The 24672-nt window shown below is 54.5% G+C and overlaps 2 protein-coding genes across 3 annotated transcripts; one reads left to right on the top strand and one right to left on the bottom strand.

Annotated features, from left to right (window-relative positions):
- Positions 1–2073: 2073 nt before the first annotated feature.
- On the top strand, positions 2074–5853 carry REX1BD (required for excision 1-B domain containing). The gene is made up of 5 exons (XM_021008893.2): positions 2074–2221; positions 3514–3596; positions 3826–4030; positions 4287–4375; positions 5520–5853. Exons 1-5 carry the CDS (start codon positions 2120–2122, stop codon positions 5590–5592), a joined length of 552 nt encoding a protein of 183 aa, XP_020864552.1. The 5' UTR covers positions 2074–2119; the 3' UTR covers positions 5593–5853.
- A 629-nt stretch (positions 5854–6482) lies between these two features.
- CRLF1 (cytokine receptor like factor 1) lies at positions 6483–24018 on the bottom strand. Of its 2 annotated transcripts, none has more exons than XM_021009137.2 (9): positions 23669–24018; positions 18315–18599; positions 17080–17209; positions 16504–16673; positions 14784–14941; positions 10302–10470; positions 7723–7907; positions 7215–7262; positions 6483–6975 (listed from the first exon to the last, which is right to left on the bottom strand). In XM_021009137.2, exons 1-9 carry the CDS (start codon positions 23781–23783, stop codon positions 6952–6954), a joined length of 1284 nt encoding a protein of 427 aa, XP_020864796.1. In that variant the 5' UTR covers positions 23784–24018; the 3' UTR covers positions 6483–6951. The 2 variants fall into 2 exon arrangements, with proteins under 2 accessions (XP_020864796.1, XP_020864797.1); XM_021009138.2 differs by having other exon boundaries at positions 7215–7257; positions 23669–24016.
- Between the last annotated feature and the right edge of the window lie 654 nt (positions 24019–24672).

Below are 24672 nucleotides of genomic sequence, written 5' to 3'. Positions count from 1 at the left end.
TGTTTGATTTAATGTACACATAACCGTCCTGTGAAAGAGGCAGGAGTAGGATAATTTAGATTTTAGAGGTGGGGAAAGTGACCTGTTTAAGGTCACACATTGAGTTGGGGATTTCCCAGTTCTAAGTTCAGAGCCCTACCTCCTCCACTTGTTTCCTCAAGCTGAGAACTGAGACATTATCCCAGCCCAGCTGAAGAGATGGCTGAACTTGGGCAATCAACCAATTATCAAGCATTTTAAAATTTTAATTAAAATTTTTTTCAAGTAAAAATCAACCACCTACCCCCTTGTTGCAAAAGAAAAAACAAAACACTTGATATAATCAAGCAAAACAAATTCCAGCATTGGCCACGTCCAAAAAAAGGTCTGCATTCTGAGTTCTTCAACTCTTGGTGAGGTGGACAGCATGTTTTATTATGAGTACTCTGGAGTTGTAGGTGGTCATTGCATTGATCAGTGCTCTCAAGTCTCTATTGTAAATGTCTACATTGCTGTCTATGGTATTGTATATCCTCTGGTTCTGTTCACTGTGCATCTGTTCTACAAGACTTCCTAAGTTTTTCTGAAATTTTCTCCTTCATGATTTCTTACTGAAAAATTCTGTCCCAGTCATATACCATAACATGTTCGGCCATTCACTGTTGATGGGCACTTCTTTGGATTCCAGTTCTTTGCCATCACAGAAAGAACTACTTGAAATCTCTTCATAGGTCTGGATTCTTTTCTTCTTCCTCTTTGGGGCACAACCCTAGTAGTAGTATCACTGGGTCAAAAGGTGTGCACAGTTTCATAACTTTTTGTGCATAGTTCCAAATTGCTTTTCAGGATGGCTGGACCAGTTCATAACTCCAACAGTGAAATTACCTGTTTGCCCTCAGCCCCTCTAATATTTTTATTTTCTTTTTCTTCTTATCATTTCCCAATCACTGTGGTGGGTGCTGTCAAATCTGTTCCCCAGCTGCCTCATCTTGTAAAGTAAGGGGGCTAAACACCTTGTTTTCTAAGAACCAGAAAAAAGCACCATTGGGTGGGGTGCAGGGGGAAGTGAGGAAAGGCATGAAATATGCAGGAACTGAGTTTAAATTCCAGATTTACCATTTACTGTTGAAGGCAGCTAGATGGTTCAATGGATAGCAGCTTTTCAGTATAGCACCTAGCAGGTGCTTAATAGTGCCTAGTAGGCACATAGTAGGTGCTCAATAAATGTTGATTGATTGCTTGGCTAAAGTGCTGGGCCTGGAGTATGGGACAGCTGAATTTCCAGCCTCAAACATTTACTAGCTATACAACCCTGGGCAAGCTACTTAACCTCTGCCTCAGTTTCCCCAGTTGTAATGAGGATAATAATCCCACCTACCTCACAGGGTTGTGAGGATCAGTTGAGACAATTGCAAGATGCCTAGCACAACGACAATAGTAGGTCCTTTAGTAAGTGCTTGTTTCCTCCCTCCCTATTCTTTCATTTACTGGTGCATATCTTAATAATATCTTGACTGATCAGTAATTTATTAAAGCCCTTACACGTGCCAAGCAGTGTTGGAATCTGGGGGTACAAAGAAAAACACATGTATGCATTAGAATGGGTTCTCACCCATTCTAATGGTCCCACAACCTGTTGTGGTGGATACTGTCAGACTTTAAGTATGTGAAGACCTGAGTTCAAATTCTTCAGATGCCTAATAGCTGTGTGGCCCTGAGCAATTAACCTAACCTGTCAGACTGTTTCCCCGTTTGTAAAATGGGGATAATAATTTCAACGACTCCCCCCCCCCCGGTTGCTGTGAGGATACATCGAGGCAATCTATGGGCAGCGCTTCGCACACCTTAAAAGCGTAATGTAAACGTCGTCTTATTATTATCACTCATGGGAGAATGAGCACATGAATATCTAGGTGCTTGTGGACAGAGAAGGTAATCTGGTGGGGGGTGGGGCGGGACGGGACTGGATGGAGCTCTCGGGTGACCTGCGGGCGGCTCCAGCCCTCGGCCGGCGTGGAGGGGGTTGGACCAGATGACCTCTAGCCCCAACCGTGCCAGCCTCTCGTGAGTCCTCCCACCCTGCAGAGGGCGCAGGCGGAGTCTGACAGGGCCGGCCGGGCCGGGCCGAGCCGCGGCCTCTATGGGGCCTGCCATGCCGGGAGCGAGTGCCGAGGCAGAGGTTCCGGCGTCGCCAGGCGGAGGGGCGGGCGGGCCAGGGCCCGAGGAGCCGGCCCGGGCCGGGGTAAGCCAGTGGGGCGAAGAGGAGGGGAGGGGAGGATAGAGCAGAGGAGGGGGGGAAAGGAGAGAGAAATCCGCCGCCTGGGAAGGGTGCGGGGAGGTGGGGCGTCCTCACAGTGTGGGGATGGCCTGCCTGGGCCTCTTCCTCCCCAGTTCCCCTGCTTGGGAGCCCCCCGCCCGCCCCCGGGCTCCGGCGCCCCCCAGTGGCCGCTGCCTGAGATCCACCTCCAGCTCCTTCCCTCTGGTGCTCTCCTGCCTGAGAGCCCCGCCCATCCGCTCCCTCATTCTGGCGCCCCCGAGTGGCAGCTTTCGGAGAGCCCCCGAGCTCCCCTTCCCTCTGGCGCTCCCTTGCCTTAGAGCTCCGCCCACTCGCCCCTTCCCTCTGGCGCCCCCCAGTGGCTCTTGTCTGAGCTCTTCCTCCGACTCCTCTCCTCTGCCTGAGTGCCTGCGCACCTCTTCTCTCTGGCGCCCCCAGTGGCTGTTGCCTGAACTCTACCTCCGACTCTCCTCTGCCTGAGTGCCTGCGCACCTCTTCTCTCTGGCGCCCCCCAGTGGACGCTCCTTGCAAAGTTGCGTGCTTTCCTTTTGACCATCAGCGCACGACCCTTCTCTCTCCTCCTGGCCCCCCAGCCCGCCTCCTGCCTTGTGGGCTTTCCAGCTCCCCCAACCCGCTGGAATTGTTGTGGAAAGAGTGCTGAGCCTTCATTCCTGGGCCCTAATTCTCATCCCATCTGTGACACGACTATGTGACCTTGACCAAGTTAATTATTTCTCTGGGCCTCAGTTTCCCTCTTAGTAAAATGAGGATGTTGGACTAGACAAGGTCTCTCTGCTCTAGATCTCTGATCTTACACTGTAGGGTGTCCCCACTCAGGGCCTTTGAGATGCCATCGGCATCCCATTCCCCCCTTTTCCAAGGATCCTGCCAGGGATGGGGCTTTCTAAGAGCCCTGCCCTAGGGCCCTCTGCCCCAGCCATTGAAGGCCCTGCCTCCCCCCACCCGCTGCCCCTGACCTCCCTGCTCCAGGCTGGAACTGCATCTTCTTGGGAAGGGGGATGAGGTAGAGTCCTGGTGGAGGTCCCCCCCCAGCCCTGGGGAAGGATGGAGTGCAGATTCTCTAGGCTGAATCCTTCCTTCGAAGACCCCTGTTCTTGAGGCCGTCGATGGGGGGATAGGAGGAAAGGAGACACAGCCTTCCCAAGGTCACTGTACCTACCTAGGTTGACCCTCTGTGAAATGGGTCCACGAGAGCTGATCAGAGCCCTCACATTTCTCCCTCCTCCTCATTCCCACAGAGCCAAGTCCGAGTGCGGGACCTGCTGTTGCAGATTCAAGACCTTCAGGCGGAGCGCTCTGAGGCCTTTGGACTCCTAGACCAGTTAGTGAGGGTCAGGGGGTCTTTGGGGAGGGCCTGGGGCTGATGCTTGGGAGCAAGGGCCAGGGACCTGGAGGCTGAAATGCAGAGAGGCAGAAGTGATGGTGCCTCCTGACAGTTGTCGCCTGGTGATTTAGCTTGCCTGGGCCCCTGTAAGATGAGGGGTCTTGGGTTAGGTGCTGCGACTCAGCCTGACCCCCTTACGCTCTTTGCTGAACCTGCTTCCTCACAGGGGTCACCGGGCCTACCTGAGGAGTGGTCCTTGCTATGACTTCCCTCGCTACCGGCAGCTGGTTCATGAGGTGACCGAGGCCTTTGCCAGCATCTCTCGAGAAGTGCTGGCCATCCGGGAGCGGCTCCGGGACACCCATGGGCGGCCTGACCTCGCCCAGCACCTGGCCCGTCTGCAGGACCAGGAGCAACGGCGACTGGAGCTGGTCAGCCTTCTCCTGCCCAGCCCCCGTGGCTCAGCCCTGCCCCACACCCCTGTACCCTCATACCCTTGGCCTCTGCCTAACCCTACTTCATCTAGTCCTTCACCGTCCCTGGGTCCCCTCCTTACTGACTGGTCCCGAGGTTCTATGCCTAGACTCCTCTGGGGTGGGCAAGGGGCTAGGCAGGCGGGTGTGGATATGCATGGGGAGAGTGTCCTTGGGCAAAAACTCAGGGAGCTCTCCTCTCCCCCCACCCCAGACAGCGGCTTTACAGCTGGCCCGGCAGAAGGCCCAAGAGGAGCCAGGGGCTGCGGCCCCCAGAGAGGAGGTTCAGGAACTGCGCCAGAGGTGGGGGCCGAGCTGCTGCCCTGGGGAGGCAGGACTGAGCTGGTCCAGGCCTAGGGAGGGAGGCCGGAAGGCTGGGCGGGGAGGAAAAGGCCTGACATGTCCCTAAGTCCCTGGGCATTCCCTTCTTTCCTCCTCCCCTCCCTTTATCTCTCTCTTATGAACATGTACACACACAAACACACACACACACACACACTTGTACACAGTCATGTGTGCTCTTTATTCATATAGAAACTGACACAGTCACACATGTATACACTTCTCTATACGCACACATGTATACAACCTCCCCCTCATCACACTCAGAATCACCAGCCTTCATGTGATTGTCACACACACACACACACACACACACACACACACACACACACACACACATACACACACAGAGCCCTCCTTGGGGGGCTGGGGGTGTTAGATTCCTTCGTCACATTCTTGCTCCTGAATGCCCACAGCACTTCCACTCTGGGGGTCTTCCACCCTCATTTTCTGCCCCAGGGGATTTCTCTGTTTCTTTCTGGGGGTCTCCTTGCCGTCCCTGTGTGTAGTCATCCTTCCTCAAGCCCTTGTCTCATCTCTTTCCTCTCACATCTCTCTCCTGGCTCTGGATGTTAGTTTTTCTCCAGTCTGTCTCCCACCTCTCTTTACCTCCCTCTTCGCAGTGTTGCTGCCCCTCCTCTGTGTCTCTCCGTCTCTTCTCTGTCTCCCTCCTCCTTGCATCTCACATGCCACTGACTTGGTGGGCTGGGGGCCGGGGCACCATTTGGGCAACGCCCTCAGCCCAGGGAGGGTGGGTGCTGGGGCCACGGCTCTCTCACCCTCTGCAGAGTTAGAAAGCCAGCCACCTCCTCCAGCCCAGCCCTGCACCACCCCCATCCCCTGCATGCCCATGGCCTTTCTGTGCCCCCCTGAACCCAGCTCGGGGCTGGGATGCCCTGCCTAATGAGGGGCTGAAGGAAGCCCACATGGCTCCAGGGTGCTGTGGGCGGGCTGGCAGGCAGGCCTGCTTAGCGCTACCACCCTGCAGAGGGCTCAGTCGCCTTCTCCAGGGCCGAGCATTTCATAAACAGGCCTTCTTGAGCTGCACGGTCGGGATAATTCGATCCATCTGGATCTTATTTATAGTTTCCATCCGCTCTTGTAGGATAATTAAAACCATGGAGGTAATCAGTGAGATTGTCCAGGACCTGAAGTATGATTCGGAAGAGGCTGAGTGATGTTTGGCCCCAAGGGAGATGGGAAACGCTAGAAGGAGAGGCGCCCCTCAGCCTCCTCTGGGGTCACCGGTCTCTGGGCTGGGGGATGGGAGGGCTTGCTGAGGGCCCTCACCCCCTCTGGATGTGGTCCTCCCCTGGGAGTGCCCCAGGACGTTGCCCTGCTGGCAGAGGAGGCCATCTCTTTTGGGCCCTTAGGGCAATGTCCCCATCGGGCCCCTACTGGTCCCATCTGTTTGCCACAATAAAATGTTCTCCTTTCTCCCCCTCTTCTCTTTCTTCCTCCTTGGGATTTGACTGCAAGTCTAGGTGGGGGTCTTCAGCTCACACATTGAGTGTAGTAGAGGGGAGAGAGAGCACGGATTTAGAACACAGATTCCACTTTGGAAGCTCTTGAGGCCAAGCCTCTCATCTCACAGTGGAGGAAAAGTGTAGGTCTCTAAGCAGGACAGTGACTGGCCTATGGTCACTGGGTGAGCATCAGGCTTGGGTTTGATGGCAGTCCTGGGGATAGGAGTTCTCACTCCATGAGCGGTAAGGCTCTAGGATGCCTCCCCTGGCGGCTGGGTGGGGCTGATCTCTCGGCTTTGCCGTGCTCCTGGCTCTCCTGTTCCTCCATGACCTGTTCCTGGTTCAGGCCCTCTCTAACCCTGGGAGAATCTGAGGTTCCCAGAGCCAGAAAGAATGGAGGAGTTCTTGTCCTCAGGTGCAGCCTGCCACTGTGTTTAGGTGACAGCTCCTTCTCAGTCACTTCAGCAAGTCCCCTTCAGGGAGCTTGCAACAGAGATGCTAACTCAGAGATTTTAGCATTCTGAGTTTCGTTTAGAGCAGCCCTGGCCCAGATGCCTTGTCTTCTCCCACCCCCCAACCCCCACACACCACTCACAAACAGCTTCACCAAAAATAAGTCGTTTATTTATAAGAATCTTTTGACAGGGAATTGGGCAGAAGCAGGAGGGGTTATGGGTACAGCAAGAGGCAGGGGCCTGGTCTCTTCCCCCACTCCCCCTCCCCCCAAAGCCTTGCCTTGTTCTATTCCTGCACTGGCCTTGTTCTTAAGGACAGCTCCTTGCCAGACAGCGGAGATGAGATGCCTGGTGGCTCCACAGAAGCCTGGGCTGCCCATTTTGGGAACAGGGGCCCAGGTGAAATAGGGATTGAGAGGCAGGGAGCAGGGGCTGTGGCTTAGGCGGGCATCTTCTATCCTGGATGAATCCATAGTTCCAGTGCTTGGGAGAACTTAGGGGGGCATCCCCAGGTTAGAGTAGAGGAGCCCCAGATATCCTCCCTCCATATTTCATAGACTCTTTGGAGGTGGCATTAGGGTGGGTAGGTGCCCTCCTGGCCCAGGACCTAGGATCACTACAGTTTATCTCCGGGTAGGACCTACAGGCAGAGAGGGAAAGAAGCTCTGGATGAGCACAGGGGGCAGGGTGCCCACCCTGATCTGTGGGCACCAGCCTCAGGGTCCATGGTGAGAGTCCTATTGATACCAGGACTTAGATGCAATAGGCAAAGTTGGGATTCATGGAGGAAGCACATGTTTACTGGAGGGTCACATTTTGGGGAAATGCGTGGATCCCATGCTCCTTTCTGCCCTCTCACCCATCTGGAGTCCTGCTTACCTCTCGCCGTGCTCCGTCTGCCCGAGGACAGGAGCCCCTCGTCCTGTGCTTAGAAAGAACATGAGTGATGTTTGAGAGGGTCTGTTCCAAGACCACCCTGCTCCCATGCCTAGGGTCCCAGAAATGACTGTCTTAAAGCAGGAGTGAGTGCTGGCCCTTGGCACAGAAACGGGTCCCTCGCCATAGCTGGCCCCAGGATTTAGCCTGTGACATCCTGGAGAGGAGCAGGAGTTCAAGACACCTGGGTGCTTGTCCTAGCATACCATGGATTCGCTGTGTGACCTTGGGCTGGTGATCACCAGTCTCTAGGCCTCTACCTCGGAAACAAGGGGGATGGTTTCGGTGATCTCCCAAGTCCCTTCCAAACTTCACTATTATATATCTTAAGATCTGAGATTGTTTCTATAGGCTTCATTCACCTAGGGGAGAGGTAGAGGACAGAGCTGCCCAGTAGGCAGGGTCCTGAGACAATACTCTAGGGAAAGGGACGGGCCCTGGGCACACCTACCTGGTTGCGGGTCTTGTGGGATTTCTGCATCCAGGCTCGCCACTGGTCATAGAGGCGGAAGCTAAGGTTGGGGCAGTAGGAATGTTTCTTCAGCCAGCCGAGGAACTGCTTCAGCTCCCGCCTCACTGGCATGGAGCTGGGCTCCCCTCCCCGAGGCTCGCAGGCCCCACTGGAGCCCTGCCGCTCTGGGAATGGGAGAGAAGGGATAGAGATATCACACCCATAGGGAGGGAAGAGGAACAGGTACCGCGCAGGGAGGGCCTAGGTTGGCTTCTGTCCTGGCCTGTGCGGTGTCTTGGGATCTGTACCATGAACTCGGGGCTCTGCTGGCTTCTGGGCTGTTCTAGGTCTAGGATGTGGTAGGCTCTGGGCTATCTTGGGTTCTGGACCAAAAACATGGGTTCTGTGCTAGGGGAGCACCCAGGCCCCAGGTGGAGCGTTGGCTGTAGGCTGTCACTGTCTGAGATCTAGACTCCAAGCTTTGGGCTTAAGACCAGGAAAAGGGAGAGGGAGAGACAGAACAGGATGAGATGAGGGAAAAAGAGGGAGAAAAAGATGAACTTTCTTGGGGGGGGCAGGGCGGGGTCAGAGAAGGTGGCAGACATCATGAGGTGAGATATGATGTAGCACTTTGCCCACCTCCAGATGAGAAGGGTGCCAGCATGCCTATGTACCCACTTGTGTGGGTGTCCACACATTTTTGTGCCTACCAACCTTGTGAATTTATGCCCTTCCCTCCCTATGCATGTGTGACCACATGTCCAGGCACAGAGATGTTGATCATCATGCTTCTGTATCCATGGACACACGTGTCCACATTTGTCTAAGCTCCTGTGTGCACATCACTCCCCAGAGGTGTGTGTGTGGGATGGGGGGGAGCCATGAGTGAATGAATGAGCACGACAGAATGAATCTCCCCCTCCCTCTCTTGTTCACTGGGGCTTGAGAAAAGCTGAAGGGATTTCTTTCTTAAGCTTTTCACAAAGAAAGAACAGAAGTCCCTGTTGAGCTGAGCCCAGGTGTGTGTGTGTGTGTGTGTGTGTGAGAGAGAGAGAGAGAGAGAGAGAGAGAGAGAGAAAGGCGGGGAGGGGAGAGAGAAAAGAGGAGGGGGAGAGACAGACAGACTGAGACAGAAAGAAGAGGAGAGAGAGAAACAGGCCTCAGAGGTGGAGTCTTAGGAGTCAGGAAAGGAGGGGAAGAGACTGATGGAGTCAGGCAGAAAAAGAGACTCAGGAATAGATCAATAGTGAGATTTGAAAAGAAGAAGTGGAAAGATGCTGGGACAGGGAGAGATATACAGGGAGAGGGGAATGGAAAAAACAGGAGGCATAGGAAAAGAAGAAAGGAGTGAGAAAGGAAAAGAGACAGGGGGATAGAAAGTAGGGGATAAGAGAGGACTAAAGTAAGACCACTGGGGAGGAGACCCCAAACAACATGCTGGTCGGCCCTGTGGCTTCATGGGTCTCTCCAGGGATCGAGAGAAGTGGGGAGCTATCTGGCCCTTTTCCTGCCCATGGTCTCAAAGTTACTCTCCAAACTCAGCTGGATCCCCTCCGAGCAGTGCCCCGCCCCCCAGCCCCCAGCACTGTCCATCCTCTGGTGAAGGCCCGGCACTTGGTTGGCAGGTGGTCTCCTCCCCCTGACCAGACTAGGCTGAGCCGGGCTGGGCTGCATGGGTTACTATGGTGGGAGCTAGGGCCAGGGACCAATCGGACGGATAAGGACATCAGCCTCACGTCATAAATAACAGGGGGGACCTGCTGACAAGTGCTGGCATTGCCTGCAGCAGGGAGGCCGAGGGAGGCCGAGGCCTTCCCTCCCCGGCGGGAAATCAGCCTCCAGCTGGCTCCTTTGCAAGAAACGCAGGTGCTGGGCACGCGGCGGGCCAAGGCTGTAGCCCCAGCCCCCAGGCCCCCTCCCCAGCACTCCCCACCCAGCCAGGGCCTTTCAGGAACAGAGTTAGAAGAATGGAGTTGCAGCCATGTGCATCCACCTCCCAGCCCCCCCACCCCAATTCCCTCCTGTTCCCCCTCCCAGGTGCTGAAGAAGGATAGAGCTGAGGCTCTTCTCTGGAAGTCTGTGTTCTATGAGTCCCCTTCCCCACTCCGACATTCTGGGTTCTAAGGGCCCCCTCCTCACTCTGACATTCTGGGTTCTAAGGACTCCCCCCTCCCCAGCTCTGACATTCTCTGTTCTGAAGGCCCACCTAGCTCTGACATTCTGGGTTCTAAGGGCCCTCCCAACTCTCACATTCTATGTTCTGAGGGTCCTGCTATCCTATGCTCTAAGGCCCCCCCCCCCAGCTCTAACATTCTGTATTTTGGGGGCCTTCCCATCTTAACATTCTGGGTTCTAAGGGCCCTTCCTAGAGCCTCCGCCATTCTCCATTTTCCTGACATTTTCTATGCTAAGTCCTAAGTCTCTTTCTAGCTCCAACATTTCAGGTTCTACGTTCTAAGCTCCTTCCAGCCCTCACATTTGATGTTCTAAGCCCTGTGCCTTTTAAAGCCTTCTAGCTCTGTCCTTCAGCTTGCTCTGCTCCGTGGGCGTGGTGTGCATGTGGAGTGGGTTTCCCTCACCACTTCTGGGGGTGGAGGCCGCCGTGGGGTGGCTCCACTCGCTCCATATTCCTGCTTTCTTAGACCCGTAGATGCCGAAGGGATTACAGCGCACCTGCACGAAGTAGACTGTGCCTGGCTTAAGGCCCGCCAGGCGGCATGAGGTCTGATTGCTCACATCGTCCACCACCTGCTCCGGGGGTGGGAGAAGAAGATGGTCAAGGAAGTGCCAGGCTCCTTGCCTGGATGAAAACAGGTCAGGGATCATCAGAGAACAGGGAGATGGATGGTGGGCAAAAGTTAAATGTCAAGATCCCCAGTCAAGGCAGTGGCCTTCTGGGGTAGAAAGCCCTGGACTTACTATGGGGCATTGTCTCTGGCTATCCTTGGAAGGTTCTGCCCCCCTGTCTGGGCCTCAGTTTCTCCATCTGGAAGATCCCCTGCCTCAACCCATCCTGCCCTCTCTTATTCCTCAGCTACGCTCTTCCATTGCCTTACTACATTTCTTCCTGCCCCCTTCATTGTGCCTTCTGGAATTCTTGTTTCTTAATTAATAAGATGTTCTCCATTTCAGACTGTTGTCTCTCCTACCCCATCCATTTTCTGGCTTCTGAAGACAGTGCATCCTCAGCCACCCTTTCTAGCACTTGCATTTTATCTCTTACCCTACCCTTCCTGCCTCCCCCCCTACACACACACACACACACACACACACACAGGTCCTGGGGAAGGAGTTAGCATCCTTTTTTTTGTTTCTTTGCTCCTCATTGTCACTTTCTATCTCTTTGCCTCAATCCCTCAGCACAATTCTCCTTCTTTGAGATTCACTCTAATTAAGATTTCCCACCCAATAGAGGTTCCAAAGGCATTATCTACCAGCCCCAGGTCATTCTCTCTCTTTTCTCAAGTACTTCAGCACTTCTCCTCCAGCTCCCTGCTTTTATACTAAGGGCCTCCAACATCGTGAAGATGTCCCCTGAAACACTCTCAATTCGTCAGCCTCCTCAGGTCCCCTCACCTCCGCCTCCACCCAAACTTGGCTTATACCCAGGAATGCTTATACACTGTATAGCTTATACATTGTTGATCTTAACATTACTCACAAATGTCTTACCTTCAGGATCCAAAATGCCTTTATCAGATCACAAACTCCTATCATTGATAATCACTAGCATTTAGAGTGTTTTAAGGTTTACTAAGCACTTTGCCTATGTTATCTCATTGGATATGTACAACCCTATGAGGTATATGCTATTATCTCCAATTTACAGATGAGGAAACTGAGGCTGAGAGAGGGGCTGTTTATAATATAATTATAATAATAATAATAACTAATATTTATACAGTGCTTACTATGTGCCAGGCACTGTGCTGGTGCTTTGCAATTATTATCTCATTTCATCATCATAACAACAATAATCATAGCTGACATTTGTATAACACTTAATATATGCCAGTCACTGTGCTATGTGCTTCATAAGTATTACCTTAATTTGATCCTCACCACAACCCTAGGAGATAGGTGCTATTATTATCTCCATTTTACATATGGGGAAACTGAGGCAAAGAGAGGTTAAGTGGTATGCCCAGGGTCATGCAGCTAGCAGATGACTCAGGCAGGATTTGGACCCAGGCTTTCCTGGCTCCACACCCAACGTTCTGAACACTGTTGCCTCACTGCTTTATTTCATCTCTCTGGGCCATCTTTATCCTCCTCACAATCTCTCCACCTTTCTGGGCCATCGCTTCTGCTTTTGCTTCACCTCCCCTCCTCCCATTCATGTCCCCACAGATCAATGCCATTCTGTCCTCTCCTCTCAACTCCTTCCTCCCCTTGTCCTCTCAATCCTCATGCCTTGCCAAATCCCCACCATTAGATTGCAGTCACTCTCTGTCTTCTTCACTACCACTCACATGCGGCTGGATGGAAATGGATAAATCTCAGCAACTCATCTCAACTGAGCCATCATGGCAGAAAGGCAACCCTTTTACTCCTCCCTAAAGGATTCTTCATCCCCAGTGAGCATGAAGGATGTCCCAAGCCTTCTCTTCTCTCAAGCCTCCCACACCATCCACTCCTCCACCTTCTCAGCTGAGAGCCTAGCATCATAAGTCACAGAGAAAACAGACCACACGCCTGTCACCTCCTCTTTTGTCCTTGTCTACATTGCAAAATGCCTTGATGTAATCCCCTCTCCTCTTCTCCCTTACTTCCCTCTCAGAGTAAGAGATGACCGAGAGAAGACCCTTCTAACTATAATGTGGATCCCACTGTACACCCTCCCCCCATGACGCTGTCCTGGGTCGTCGTCTTTACTCTATCATCAGCTCCTACGGATTCAGTGATCACTTCCACATAGCTAACTCCTAGATCTACATAGCTAGTCTTTCCTGAACTCCACTGACCATTTTGCTTTTTTTTTTCTTTCTTTTTTAAGGCAGTTGGGGTTAAGTGACTTGCCCAGGGTCACACAGCTAGTAAGTGTCAAGTGTTTGGTCTGAAACCGGATTTGAACTCAGGTACTCCTGACTTCAGGGCTGGTGCTCTATCCACTGTGCCACCTAGCTGCCCCTCCCATTGACCATTTTGAACTGAATGTCCTATCAGCATTTCAAACACCACCTGTCCCAAACAGATCTCATTACCTCTCTCCTTCAACTCACCTGTCTTCAGAACCTCCCTATCTCTGTTCATTTTTCCAGTCACCCAAGGCCACAACCTTCACGTCATCCTCCGTTCCTCACTCAGCTTCATCAATTGCCAAGTCTCTTCATTTTGACCTCCAAAACATCATTTGCATCTGTCCCCTTCTCACTACTTACACGGCACCCACCCTGGTTCAAGCCTTGAATTACCTTTTATCAGAGCTGTTGCACCTCCCTGTTTCAAGTGTCCCCACATTCCAACCATCTTTCATACAGCTATCCAAGTCACCTTCCTACAGCACAGATCTGACCATGCCATTCCCCTATTCAATAAACTCCAATGCTTATCTTCCCATCTCTTCATTCTTTGCCCATACCCCTGGACCCATCATCTATCAACTTCTAGCTCACCCCTCTGTCTATCGACATGCTTCCTCACCTGGTCACCCCTGATTTCCAATAGGATCAGTTATGAACTCCTCTGTTTGGCTTTGAAAGCCCTTCACAGCTTGGCCCCAACCTGCCTTTCTAACCTTGTATATTTTTAAACCTCTTCCTACCCTACAATGTTCAGTCATACTGGCCTCACACGTGACCCTCCATTTCCCACATCCATGCACTGGCATTGGCTGTACCTCATGCCTGGACTCTCATCTTGCCTCTGTCTCTCAGAATCCCTTGTTACCCTTCAAAATTCAGCTCGGCACCCCCGTTTACAGGAAGCCTTTTCTCATCCTTCAGCTGCTATTGCTTCCCTCTACTATCTTGTGTCTACTTTGCATGGATTTAAATATATTTATTTTGTCTCTGCCTCCCCTTCCTTGACCATAGAATATAAATGTTTTGCGGCAAAACAGTTTCATTTATGTCTTTTATCCCTAGCACCCAACCCAGTCCCAGACATTGAGTAAGTACTTAATAAATGTTTATTTATTGAACTAAGTGTTCAATTAATTGAACTAGACAGTCTCTTTACAGCATTTTATAGCTGTAATATTCCATTTATGAAGTCCCTTCAACTTCCATATTCATAGATAAGGAGGCATTTATTAAGTGTTCATTATGTGACAGGCACTGTTCTAGGTGCTGGAGAATCAGAGATGAAGATGAAATGGTCCCTGTTCTCATTCTATTTTCTAAGGTTTCTTCAAGTTCTGCAATTTTCTATGTTCTGAATTTCTCTGGGACTCAGTTTCCTCAGCTGTAAAATGAGGAAGTTGAATTAGTCTCTAAAGTTCCAATTAGCTCTAATCCTGTGTTTTTTCAAGAGATTTCTTCCAGTTCTGATATTTTGCTTTCTATGAAAGAAGAGAAGGAAAGAGAGACAGAGACATAGAGACAGACAGACAGATACGAGAGAGAGAGAGAGAGAGAGAGAGAGAGAGAGAGAGAGAGAGAGAGAGAGAGAGAGAGAGAGAGAAAGGCAGAGAGAGTGGCAGAGAGACAGAAAAAGAGACACAGAGACAGAGGCAGAAAGAGACAGAAGAAAAACAGAGACACATGAAAGGCAGAGACAGACAGAGAGGCACAGAGAGACAGAGACAGAAAGACAGACAGTGGCGGAGAGACAGAAACAGACACAGAGACAGAGGAAGAAAAGAGATAGATGAAAGAAAGATACATTCAGAGAGGAGAGATAGACATAGGAGAGATAGAGAAGGTAACAAAGATGAGAAGGAAGGGGAGGAAGGGAGAGAGAGAGAGGGAGAAGGAAAGGAGAGAGACAGGGAGAGGGAAAGGGAGAGAGTGTGAGGGAGAAAGAAGTAGTGAGATTGGTGTTCCTGTAGGAAGTAGGGGGAAAGATAATCAGACCCCAGAGGGATGGGGATGAAGGTGAGAGGGGAAAGGTTATCTTACCTTCCATTCCACGCTGTCCTCTACTCGGTAGCGGATCTGATACTTAGCTTGGAAAAGGAAGTCTTTGAGCGCTGGTGGGGAGTTCCAGTGGACACTCAATTGGTCCTCCAACCCCCCCACTCGGCTCACGTGGACATCTGGTGGGGGGTCTGTTGTTACTGGTGAGGAATTGGGTGAATTAATCCCTTTCAGGCTGGGTCTCTTCCCGCTAGCCACACCCTGACCAGTTGAACACTGAACTGAGACCAAAGCATGGGGAGAAGAACTTAGTCTGGGACCCTCGGTATTACTTGGGGGGTACCCAAATGGGTGTCAACAAAGATAGCAAAAGGGGAGTTATAGGCTATTCCTGCCCCACAGTGGACTGGGGTGACTCCTGGGAGTTTGGATGGAAGCGGGACCTTGGGACTTGAAAGCTTCTTGGCCCCACATTGGGAACTGGCATAATCACAGCCTTGATTCCTACAAGTTTACAAAGCACTTTCTTCACCATAATTCTTTGAAGGATACAGCAGAGGTATAAACTGCCTCTATTTTCAGATAAGGAAACCATCTCCGAGTGGCTGGGTCACACAACAAGGAACTTGCAAGGTGGAGGAGGTGTGATGCCAGGGCTCTTTGCACCAGGAGGAGTGATCGATCCCTCCACCCCTTTTTTTTCCTTTCCCCCTTTGACAGTCACATCTTTCAGGAGCTCTGGGCTGAGGCCAGCATTGCCCCCTTGTGTGTGTTGGGGGGAGCCCCAGCACTGAAAGGGTTAAGGACTGGGGGCTGCCTGGGGGAAAGGGAGGCTGAGAAACATCCTAATTAGATTAGGACCAATTCTGCTCACAGATCATCTATTTCCTGCCTTCCGGTCCTCCCCCCCCCCCTGCCCTCAGACCAGGTCCGGCTGCTTCCCAGGGAGGGAGCCAGGGTTGGGTCTCCTCAGCCCCTCCCTGACCTGAAGGCTTCTGTTCTCATTCCCCTCCCCACTCCCAAAGGGCCCCCCACACCTGGCCCAGGCTGAGGAGGAGGGGCCCAGAGACCAAACCCAATCCCAGCCCCAGCCATAGCCCCATCCCATCAGGGAGGGAGGGGGGAGGGGAGGGCAGGGACCTGGGGCTTCAGAGGAAGGAGTTGGGCCCCACCCCGAGGGCAAACCAGAGCCAGGTGTTTTCCGTGGGGTGTCCAGGGCCCCAGGACAGGGATCTAGGCTAGGATGCCCCGCCCCACCCCCCCTCCAGCCAAGCAAGAACTTAGCCTCCCAGGGAGGGAGGAAAGAAAGGCAGAGAGCAGTGGAGATGGAGAAAGGCTAAGGGACTAGGGGAGTATGCAGACAGATGGATGGGGACCAGGGAGAGCAGTAGAGTGGGGTGGATGGGTTCTGGGAATCAGAGTGATTCAGGTGGGGGACCGAGCCAATGGAAGAACACAGGAGTGAGCCGTGAGCTGACAGATGGGGGACAGGTCCCGAGATTCGGCCAGAGTATGAAGAGAGGAGCAGACAAACAGCCAGGCCAAAGGGGCAGATAAATGTTCTGATGGGCCCGTGGAGCAGACGGTCAGAGAGACCGGCTCCAGTTACAGCCTTCCTCAGGCAACAGGTCCCACTTCATCTTGGTCCTCGACCTCCATCCTCAGAGGGCTCGAATCCTGTTGGGAAAGTCCTCTCGAGGTGAGGAGAGGGAATGAAGAGACAGGGGACTGGGAGGGGGCTGGGGCCTAGCGAAAGCCTCACCCACATCGAGGATGTCCAAGGTGACCACCTCCGACCTGGCCGAGCCCAGGCGGTTAGTGGCTTCCACCCAGATCTCATAGGGCGTGAATAGTGCCAGGTCCTTGGGAATGTGGCAGGAATAGGGCCCCACGGTGTGGTATTCTTGGCATGTGTTATCCTGCCCGTACCACCTGGTTTAGGGAGACAAACGACACCCCCCTACACACACACCCTGGAGCCCAGGCTGTCCTTACCACCTTTGGTATCCCCTCACCTTCCTCTCTTCCCATTGCCAGGAAATCCCTTCCCGGGGCCCCTTCCTATGTTCCCCTCCTCCAGGGGTTTGCCTCCCATCTCTGCTAGACTTGCTCATTCCTCCTGGATGGCCCCTTTCTATGTGCCCCTCCTCAGGCTCATGGGAATCCCAGATATCTCCCACCCTGAGCTGGCTTACCCTCCCTGTGGGATCCCGCAGTTGCAATGGCTGAGCCCTCCTTCCGCAGGCTCCATGCATCTTCCTCACTCTCCAGCCTGGTCCCTCTGTCCCTGCCCCTTAGAGCTGGTGGAGTGCCAATCTGACTTCTTACACATACTTACCGAAGCTTGTATTTAAGGGTATAGTTGGTATGGAGAAAGGTCTCCCCCTGGGTGCCTGGGAACCAGCGGCAGGTTAGATCCTTCATGTTCTTAGACCAACAGCTGATGTTAACAGGCTTCTCAGGGGGCACTGGGGGTGGGGTGGGGAGATGAAGGTAAGCAAGGTGGAGAGGAACCTTCCCAGAGCTCAGGCCCCCAATCCCATCTCAGCCTGGCCCCCTGCTAGGAATGGAGGGCTAGAGGAGGGGCCAGGGGCTTGGGCAAAACCGGAACGGGGCTCCCCAAGGAGCTGGGCCTGAGACTGGGGGAGCTGACGCCTCCTGATTTATTCATCCTTTATTTCAAGGAAACGTGTTTGCAGCCGTGGACCCTGCCTAGGATACGGTTACGGAGTGTCAGGGTCTGTGCTGGGGTCCTGGAGCGCTTGCTCCCTGGGAGGGGAGAGGAAGAGGCCAGTGTCCGTTCCTGCCCAAATCCCCCTGTTTCCCTGAAAGACCTTGGGACATGGCAAATATAAACCAGTCCAAGTTCTTTCTGAATTCGGATGAGGGCTGGCAGGAACTGGGGGCTGCCCTCTTGTTACCAAGGAGTCTAATCCAGGGCTCTGGGCTGTGCGACCTGAAGGCCAGTCTGAGGCTCTGGGCCTGAGCAGAGGCAGACTGAACAGGAGGAGGACTGAGGGCCGGGATCCTATTATCTGTCCGTACTCTCAGCCTCACTCTCAGCTGGCCCTTCACCAGGGGCCAGCATCCTCCCTCCTTCCAGACCTAGTTCCTATTCCTTAAGGGTTCAGAGGGTACATAAAGCCCTGTCTTGCTCACAGCAAGGTACTGAGATATGGATCTCCTTTGGACAGAGGCGTTTGTGCTTAGGGTAAAAGCAGAGGAAGAGCAAGCAGTCTGGTGTTTAACAGCAGCTCAGATTCCTTCTTGTGGGAGGATGCAGAAGAAATATGTCATTCTTGTTGCCTGACCCTTGGGTTCCCTGTGACCTCAGAATGACCAGAGCAGGCCTGAGCTACCCCTTCCCCCTTAACAGAGACTCAGAGGCCTCCAGGTATGGGGTGTTTGGGGTGAGATGGCTCCAAGAGTCCTTTCAAACCACCTCAGGGACAGGGCATCTGAGGTCCCCTGAGCCCCATGGGGTCAGATGGGAGATAGAGATTAGTGGGGGTGCTAAGGGGCATTCCTGATGGTTGGGAGCAGGGAGGCAAGAGGCAGAGATGGAGCACATACAGCCAACATAGAGGCAGGAGCCAGCGAGGATGCTCCCATCCCGGGCGTGGCACACTAGGTTGTCCCCCGACTGCTGCTTGGAGCCGTTGAGGTTGGCCAGTGCCAAGCCCAGGGTGGTGGCGTTGAGGACCTGGGAGAGCTCGGGGGCCAGCCGCCGGCCGTTGAGGGTCCAGTAGAGCCCTTCAGCCGTGGGTGTATCACCGCCGCTCACGCTCACTGAACAGGTAGCGTGGAGGGAGGAGCCGATGAGCAGCGTCGGGTCCTGGGGGGCGATCACAGCCAGGTCTGGGGTCAGAGAAACAACACCCCATCAGCCTCAGGGGCCTGGGCACCTGCTTCGAGGAGTGCAGGGATTCAGGGATGGGGCAGAGGGCTCAGCCCAAGGCCTCTGAGGGCCTCCTCAGTCCAAAGATGGCTTAGGCTTTAAGGGAAGATGCTTGGTGTGACACAAAGAACTTTGGGATGGAGGTCAGTACACTTGTGTAGCAGTTCCAGCTCTGCCAGTTTCCTGTGTTTTCCTGAGTAAGTCATGTCTTCTCTGTGGGCCTCAGTTTCCTTACTTGTAAAATTGGATTAGATAATCTTTAAGGCCCTCTCCAGCTCAAAATTCTTTGATGCTGTGGGTTCATATCCTGGAGGCTGTGCCATTAACTTCCTATGTGACCTTGAATAAGTCATTTCTCTCTCGGGCTTACTTTAGTTGATCTCTAACAGGTTCACCATTCTATGACCAGGTCATCTCAGTCTCCACTTGGGATGATAACCTGAATGAGGGACTGGAGCAAAATTTACCAGCACCGTGGGATGCCCATGGTCCACACTACTCCACCAGCTCCTCCTTTATCCACTAGCAGACCCTAACAGCTCAGCCTTGGTCATGAATTTTTCAGGTGGCTGGACGGTCTTGCCTTGTCCACTCCCCCTCCATGTAAGCATGTCCTCCCACGTGGCTGATTACCTCCCATCTCCACAAGAAGGAGGAAACAAAACTGATCTCCTGATGGGGTAAGACAGGTTCAGTGAATTGAACCAATCTCTGAAACCCAAGTCAAATGCCATCTTCTCCTTACGAAGCCTTCCCTTATTGCCCTGCTCTGACCTCCCCCTCCTCAGTTCTCATGTAACATTGGATTTATTTTGTACCTTTCTGATGATCTTATATTGGGTATAACAGTCACCTGTGTGGCTTCCATCCAGCCTACTAGATTGAGGGCTTCATGAGGACAGCCAGAGAGCCTGTCTTGGCTATACTTTGCCTCTTTCCTCTGTCTTCCCTAGGCACCAGTTTTGGACTCTACACGCAGTAAGCACTTACTGAATGTCTACTGTTCATTCTCATGGTGGTGGGGGAGATCCTGTCCTCTTCACTATCCTCCCTCAGCTTGGGAAGGGGGTGGATTGGGGACGAGCCAGCTGATGCGGCTGCCTCCTCCTTCCAATCCTCTGGCCGAAAACATCTGAGATGGCTGGGATTTCTATGGGCAGATTTGGCAGTGGGCTTTGTCTACTTGGAGCGTGAGATATAAATTGAATTTGGGGCTCTGTCCAGGGAGTGCCTGAAGTCTGAGCCATCCCTGTGAGTGGTGTGCCGGACGGATGTGCTGGCGGCTGGAGTAGAGGAGGGGCAGCAGAAGGGAGGAGGGCAGCATCCCCTGTCCCCTGAGGGGCTTCACTTCCTGGGTCCTGGGCAGCCTCCCTCCTTGGGCCCAGGAGGCCCTGATGAGTTCCCAGTCACAAGCTTTGCAGCCCTGTGACCATGGGGAGCTTGCACAGGAGGTTTCTGACAGAGCAACAGAAAAACATGTTGGGAAGCCGTGTGCAGCCAAGCCCGCCCCAGTAATCTGGTTTGGAGGTCACAGTGAGAGAAGCGTTACCAAGAGAGCCGGCCTCCTCGCTAATTCGGAATTCCTTCAGCATGAAACTCTGACGCGGAAGCCCCCGCGCCCTCCCGCCTGCCGGCGCCTCTGCCCAGCCCACCCACCGCTTCCTGCCTCCCGGGCAGGGGCGGGGGCACCTCAAGGGGGATGGCCTGGGGACCCCTCTTGCCCTGGCCCACTCAGGGTCAAGGGCACCGAGGGAGCATCCCTGTGCAGAAGGGAGGCCTTCTGGAGGCAGACTAGAAGGGGCTCTCTGGGGGATCCAGACCCTCTTGGTGGGAGGTGTATGTGTGTATGGGGGGGGTGTCTCTGGCCCTATTTGTGCCAAAGCCCTCCCTAACTCTAGTCCTGCCCACTCCCCAGCACCGCTTTGGCTCCTCTTCTCCTCTGTCTTATCCCAACTCCAATGTGGCGCCTCTCCCAGATGCCACAGCTGCCGTCGGGGGTCTTGGCCTCCCCTTGTGGATCTGTGGGCACCAGTGGGCAGTGCCAGCCAGCAGCCTGCTGAGGAAGGGGGGTGTCTCTTGTTTTCCTTCAGCTGGCGGGAGGAAGGAGGGTTTCAGGCCCTGTGCTTCCTGGGCCCTCCCTAAGTCCCACACCCCCTTCCGGCACTGGCTTGGGGGTCCCTCAGAAGGGGAGCGGCCAGGCTGGCCTGTGGCCTGCTGCTGGAAGGAGGGGGGAGAAGAGAGTAGGGAGAGAGCAGCCCCCAGAAAGAACAAACGGAAGATCGAGCATAAACAATGCATAAAAACTATATTTCCCGACGTGGAAAGGAGGCGGCTGAGACATTCCACGAGGCTGGGTGGCCGAGAGCCCGGGGGTGGGGTGGGGAACCACAAATTTATAGAGCCCACGGCACTGCCTGCCCGACCTGGCTGAACCCAAGGCAGCCAGAAGTCGGACCAATGACTCCTTCGGCCTCCCTCTGCCCCGTTCTGGCCCAGGGGCTGAAGCAACCCCCCTTCTCTTGGCAGGGAGCTCCCCTCCTCTCGGGCTTGGGCTCCTCTCTCTCCATCTCCCCCCTCCTCCACCCGCCCCAGCCTTCCACCCAGAGTGATGGGAGCTGAGCTGAGCAAGCGAGGGAGCAAGGGAGCCGTGCAGACTGCTGGCTCCCGGGGCCAGCGACTTTAACAATGTTTTTCCGATCCACAGCCTGGCCCGTTATTAAAAAGGAAGAACATGTGTTTTAAAAGGGAAAAGTGTGAAGTTTTCAGATTGGAGCGGAAGGGGCCAGGGAGGCGGGTGGAGGGGGGCTGGCGAGGCCCAGGACAGACAGGGCAAGCCCAGAATTTGGGTCCATACCTGCTGGACACTTTACGACTAGACTATAAAACCAGATTGCTGATCAGGTGCTAAGTCACATCATAAAGTCGAAACACATTGTAGAGGTGTGAGGATCTTTTATTTAATTTTTTTCTTAAAGAAAAAAACACAACAACCCCCTCTGCACAGACACACAGTCCCCCTTCTCCTCCTCCCTCTGGTGCTCCACAGAGAAAGGGGAACAAAGGTAGGCTGAACTGTCCCTGGGATTATGGGGGTTCTCTGGAGGCCCCAACCCTAGCCATGCTGTCCCCGCCTGCACCGTTTACTTCTTCTCTGACACTTACCGGAGTCAGGCCACCCCAACCTCTCCCTTCATCCCCCAGATTTTCTCTACTCCCAGCTTCCCACTGAGACCTGGTCCAGTGTAGACCAGTGGCATAGGGAGGGCACTGAGAACAAGCCAAGTCAAGGGTGGGGTATGAGCAGAAGGGTGAGGAAGGTTTTGAAGGGTGTGAATGTCTGATGCCTTTCAGGGTGCTAATGAGGACATGGGTTTGTGGTGATGGAGAGTGTGTGTAAGAATGTGCAATTTTTTTTCTTTTTGTGCCTGTATTTGTATGCCTATGTGTATGTCTGGGTTTGTGTGTCCAAGTTTGTGTGTTTATCTGAACATCTGAATCTGAATGGGATTTTCTGGGAGTGTGTGTATAAGTTTATGTTGGCTCAAGAGTGTGTATGAGCCGAATACAGTTTGTGTTTGAATGTGATTAGGTGACTGTGTGTGACTGAGGGTGAGTCTGTGTGTGACAGTGTGTTTGTGTGAGTGTAGATGAGTGTTTGTATATATGTTCATTTGTGAATCTGGACAGAGATGCCTTTGCTGAGGTTTGACTGAGCCGGGTCTAAGTGTGGTATGTACCCACCCAGCCCCAGACTCAGTCTCACAGGTTCAACACGGGCAAATGCCTCGATCTTAGAGCTGCCCCAGCCCCAAGAAAGGAGGAGGGTGGCTAATGCTGGTTCAGGACTATACCATCTGGGCAGTAAAACTGCCGGGGTTGGAATAGGGGCAGAGAGGAGGAATGGGGTAAGCAGCCCCATTCTCGAGAGGCTCATCTCCAGGGACCCTGGGCCGGGAGCCAGGCGGAGCAGGAGTTGGAGCCCGGAGAAGGCCCCCAGCACCGTCCCATCTTGCCCCTCCTCTAGCTCATCCCATCAGCCCGGGAGGGGGCAGACCAGGCTGAGCATCACTCTAACCCCCCCACCCCCCTTTCCAGGCTCTCGGTCCATGGCGCGGTTCACTTCTGGGTCCCCCTTCCCCCACCCTTCCACTCCCTGCTTCTAGATCGGGAGACACAGGGCTCAATCCGATCCTTCGCGTATGGGTGTCGGAGAGTCGGGGAGACTAAGGTGCGGGTGTACTCTGAGCCCAGGACAGGAGAGGCAATGAGGCGGGGCGGTGTAGGGTCTGGCCCGGCTCCGGGGGACCAAGGCCGGAACGCGACCCTAGGCTACAAAGAGGGGTGATGCGATGTGTTCCCCTACCCCTTACTCCCGCAGCGAGCAGCAGAGGGAGCCCCGGAAGGCTCCAAGGCTGCCCCTGAGCTGAAAAGAGGGGGGGAATTCGCAAGGGGGGGGGACTGCCCAGGGAAGAGGCCCGCTTCTCGAGAACCGAGGTGACTCGCTCGCTCAGCTAAGCCAGGCCAGGTGAAGTCCCAGGGACCCGAGGTGCTGCCCCGCTCCTATTCAGGACCCCTAGCCCCGCCCGGCCCGTGCTCCCCCAGTCTAGCGCGCCTCGCAGGTGGTGCGGACCCGCTGGGGTAGGAAGAATGCCGGGGGACAGGGTCTTATCTAGTGCGCCTAGGCCCAGGGCCGTGCCCTGCCGGTACCCGGCTAAGCGCAACCTCCCACCCTAACCAGAAGACGACCCCCTGAGCCCGCCCGAGGAGCGCTGCGCTACGGGCCTGCCCATCCCGCCTCACCCCGGGCTGGCGCCTCCTCCTCCTCCCCCCCCCGCCCCAGGGCCCAGCGGGGGCTCCCTGGGGCCCCATCCTTTGTTCCCGGGCCAGCCAGGTGCTGCAGGCCGGGAGGGGGACCGAGGGGAGAGGGCTGGGCTCCAGCCTGGCCCGGAGCATCCCCCAGCGCCTCCTGGAGCTGGGGAGTGTGAGTGTGAGTGCTTGGGGTAGGGGACGGTTTGGGGTAGGTACTCACAGCTTCCAGATCCCGCTCGCAGCGCTCCGAAGGCAAGCAGCGCCAAGGCTAGCATGGTCCGCGCCGTGGGGAGGGCAGCGCCCAGCCTCAAGCCTCCGCCCGCAGCCCGCAGCATCCGGCGGCTCCGGAGCTCTGGGGAAAAGCAGGTCCACGGGGAGTCGGGAGCAAGGAGTCGGGGAGCGGGAGGCAACGAGTGGCCAGGGGAAAAGGAGACGGGCGCGCGGAGCCGCAACAAGTTTCGGAGAGTCAGGGGCAAGTCTGAGCAACCGAAATTGACAAGCTGCTAATGCGCCTCTGGCCCCGCCCTGCCCCGCCCCCGGGGGGGCCTGAAATTAACAAGCCCTCCACTGCTGGGACTCCAGACTCCTCTCACTGTCCCCCTCTCTCCACTGCCCCCTCCCGCTTTCCTCCTCCTTTCTCTCCTCCTCCCCTTCCTCAGCCTCCCCCTAACCCCCAGCCCAGCCTCCCCCTGCGCCCTCCCTTCCCCCAGCGCCTTGCTCTGATGGGGAGGGGTGTTCACTGGAAGGTGGGGTGGGGAGAAAAAGAGACAAAACTCAGGAGAAAAAGGGAGGGAGGGAGAAAAGTGCAAACCCACTTAGTGACATTAGCTGAGCGGCTCCTTCTCCAGTTACCTCAGCCCAAGCGGCCCCGACGTGACGCAGGCCCGGGACGAAAGACGGCTCTACTAAGAGGCTGTAAGGTCCAGCTGCCCCCGGGGAGGGGGCCCGAAACGTACACACTCCCATGCACACACACCTCCCTGGGCCTGCCCAAGGAGCGAGGTTGGGGGGGGGGTCCTGCAGGAAGGATGTCCTCTGGGCCAGGCTTCTCCCCTTTCCCTCAGTCCTCTCCCTCTCTGTGCTTGGGCTCTGGCTCTCCTCCCTCCCCACTCGGAAAAATCCACTCAGCAAGGTTCTTGAGGGCCGGGCCGGGTAAGGGCCAGGGCCGGGGGTGGCGCGCAGGTGAGTAATACTCAGGAGGTGCACCCACACCCTAACTGCAGG

This window comes from Phascolarctos cinereus, unplaced genomic scaffold (genome assembly GCF_003287225.1).
Source record: "Phascolarctos cinereus isolate Bilbo 61053 unplaced genomic scaffold, phaCin_HiC Scaffold_4;HRSCAF=312, whole genome shotgun sequence".
Taxonomy (NCBI): Eukaryota; Metazoa; Chordata; class Mammalia; order Diprotodontia; family Phascolarctidae; genus Phascolarctos; species Phascolarctos cinereus.
The sequence above is the reverse complement of the archived record's forward strand: the minus strand, read 5'-3'. Positions and strand labels throughout refer to the sequence as shown.

Excerpts from the sequence above, each read along its gene's own strand:
- REX1BD (XM_021008893.2), top strand. The coding sequence starts at position 2,120 with ATGGGGCCTGCCATGCCGGGAGCGAGTGCCGAGGCAGAGGTTCCGGCG. Across the intron at positions 3,597-3,825 it reads GCCTTTGGACTCCTAGACCA|GGGTCACCGGGCCTACCTGA; the intron begins GTTAGTGAGGGT and ends GCTTCCTCACAG. Across the intron at positions 4,376-5,519 it reads GTTCAGGAACTGCGCCAGAG|GATAATTAAAACCATGGAGG; the intron begins GTGGGGGCCGAG and ends CCGCTCTTGTAG.
- CRLF1 (XM_021009137.2), bottom strand. The coding sequence starts at position 23,783 with ATGCTGCGGGCTGCGGGCGGAGGCTTGAGGCTGGGCGCTGCCCTCCCC. Across the intron at positions 10,471-14,783 it reads AGGACAGCGTGGAATGGAAG|GTGGTGGACGATGTGAGCAA; the intron begins GTAAGATAACCT and ends CCCCCGGAGCAG. Across the intron at positions 6,976-7,214 it reads CAGACGGAGCACGGCGAGAG|GTCCTACCCGGAGATAAACT; the intron begins GTAAGCAGGACT and ends CTCTGCCTGTAG.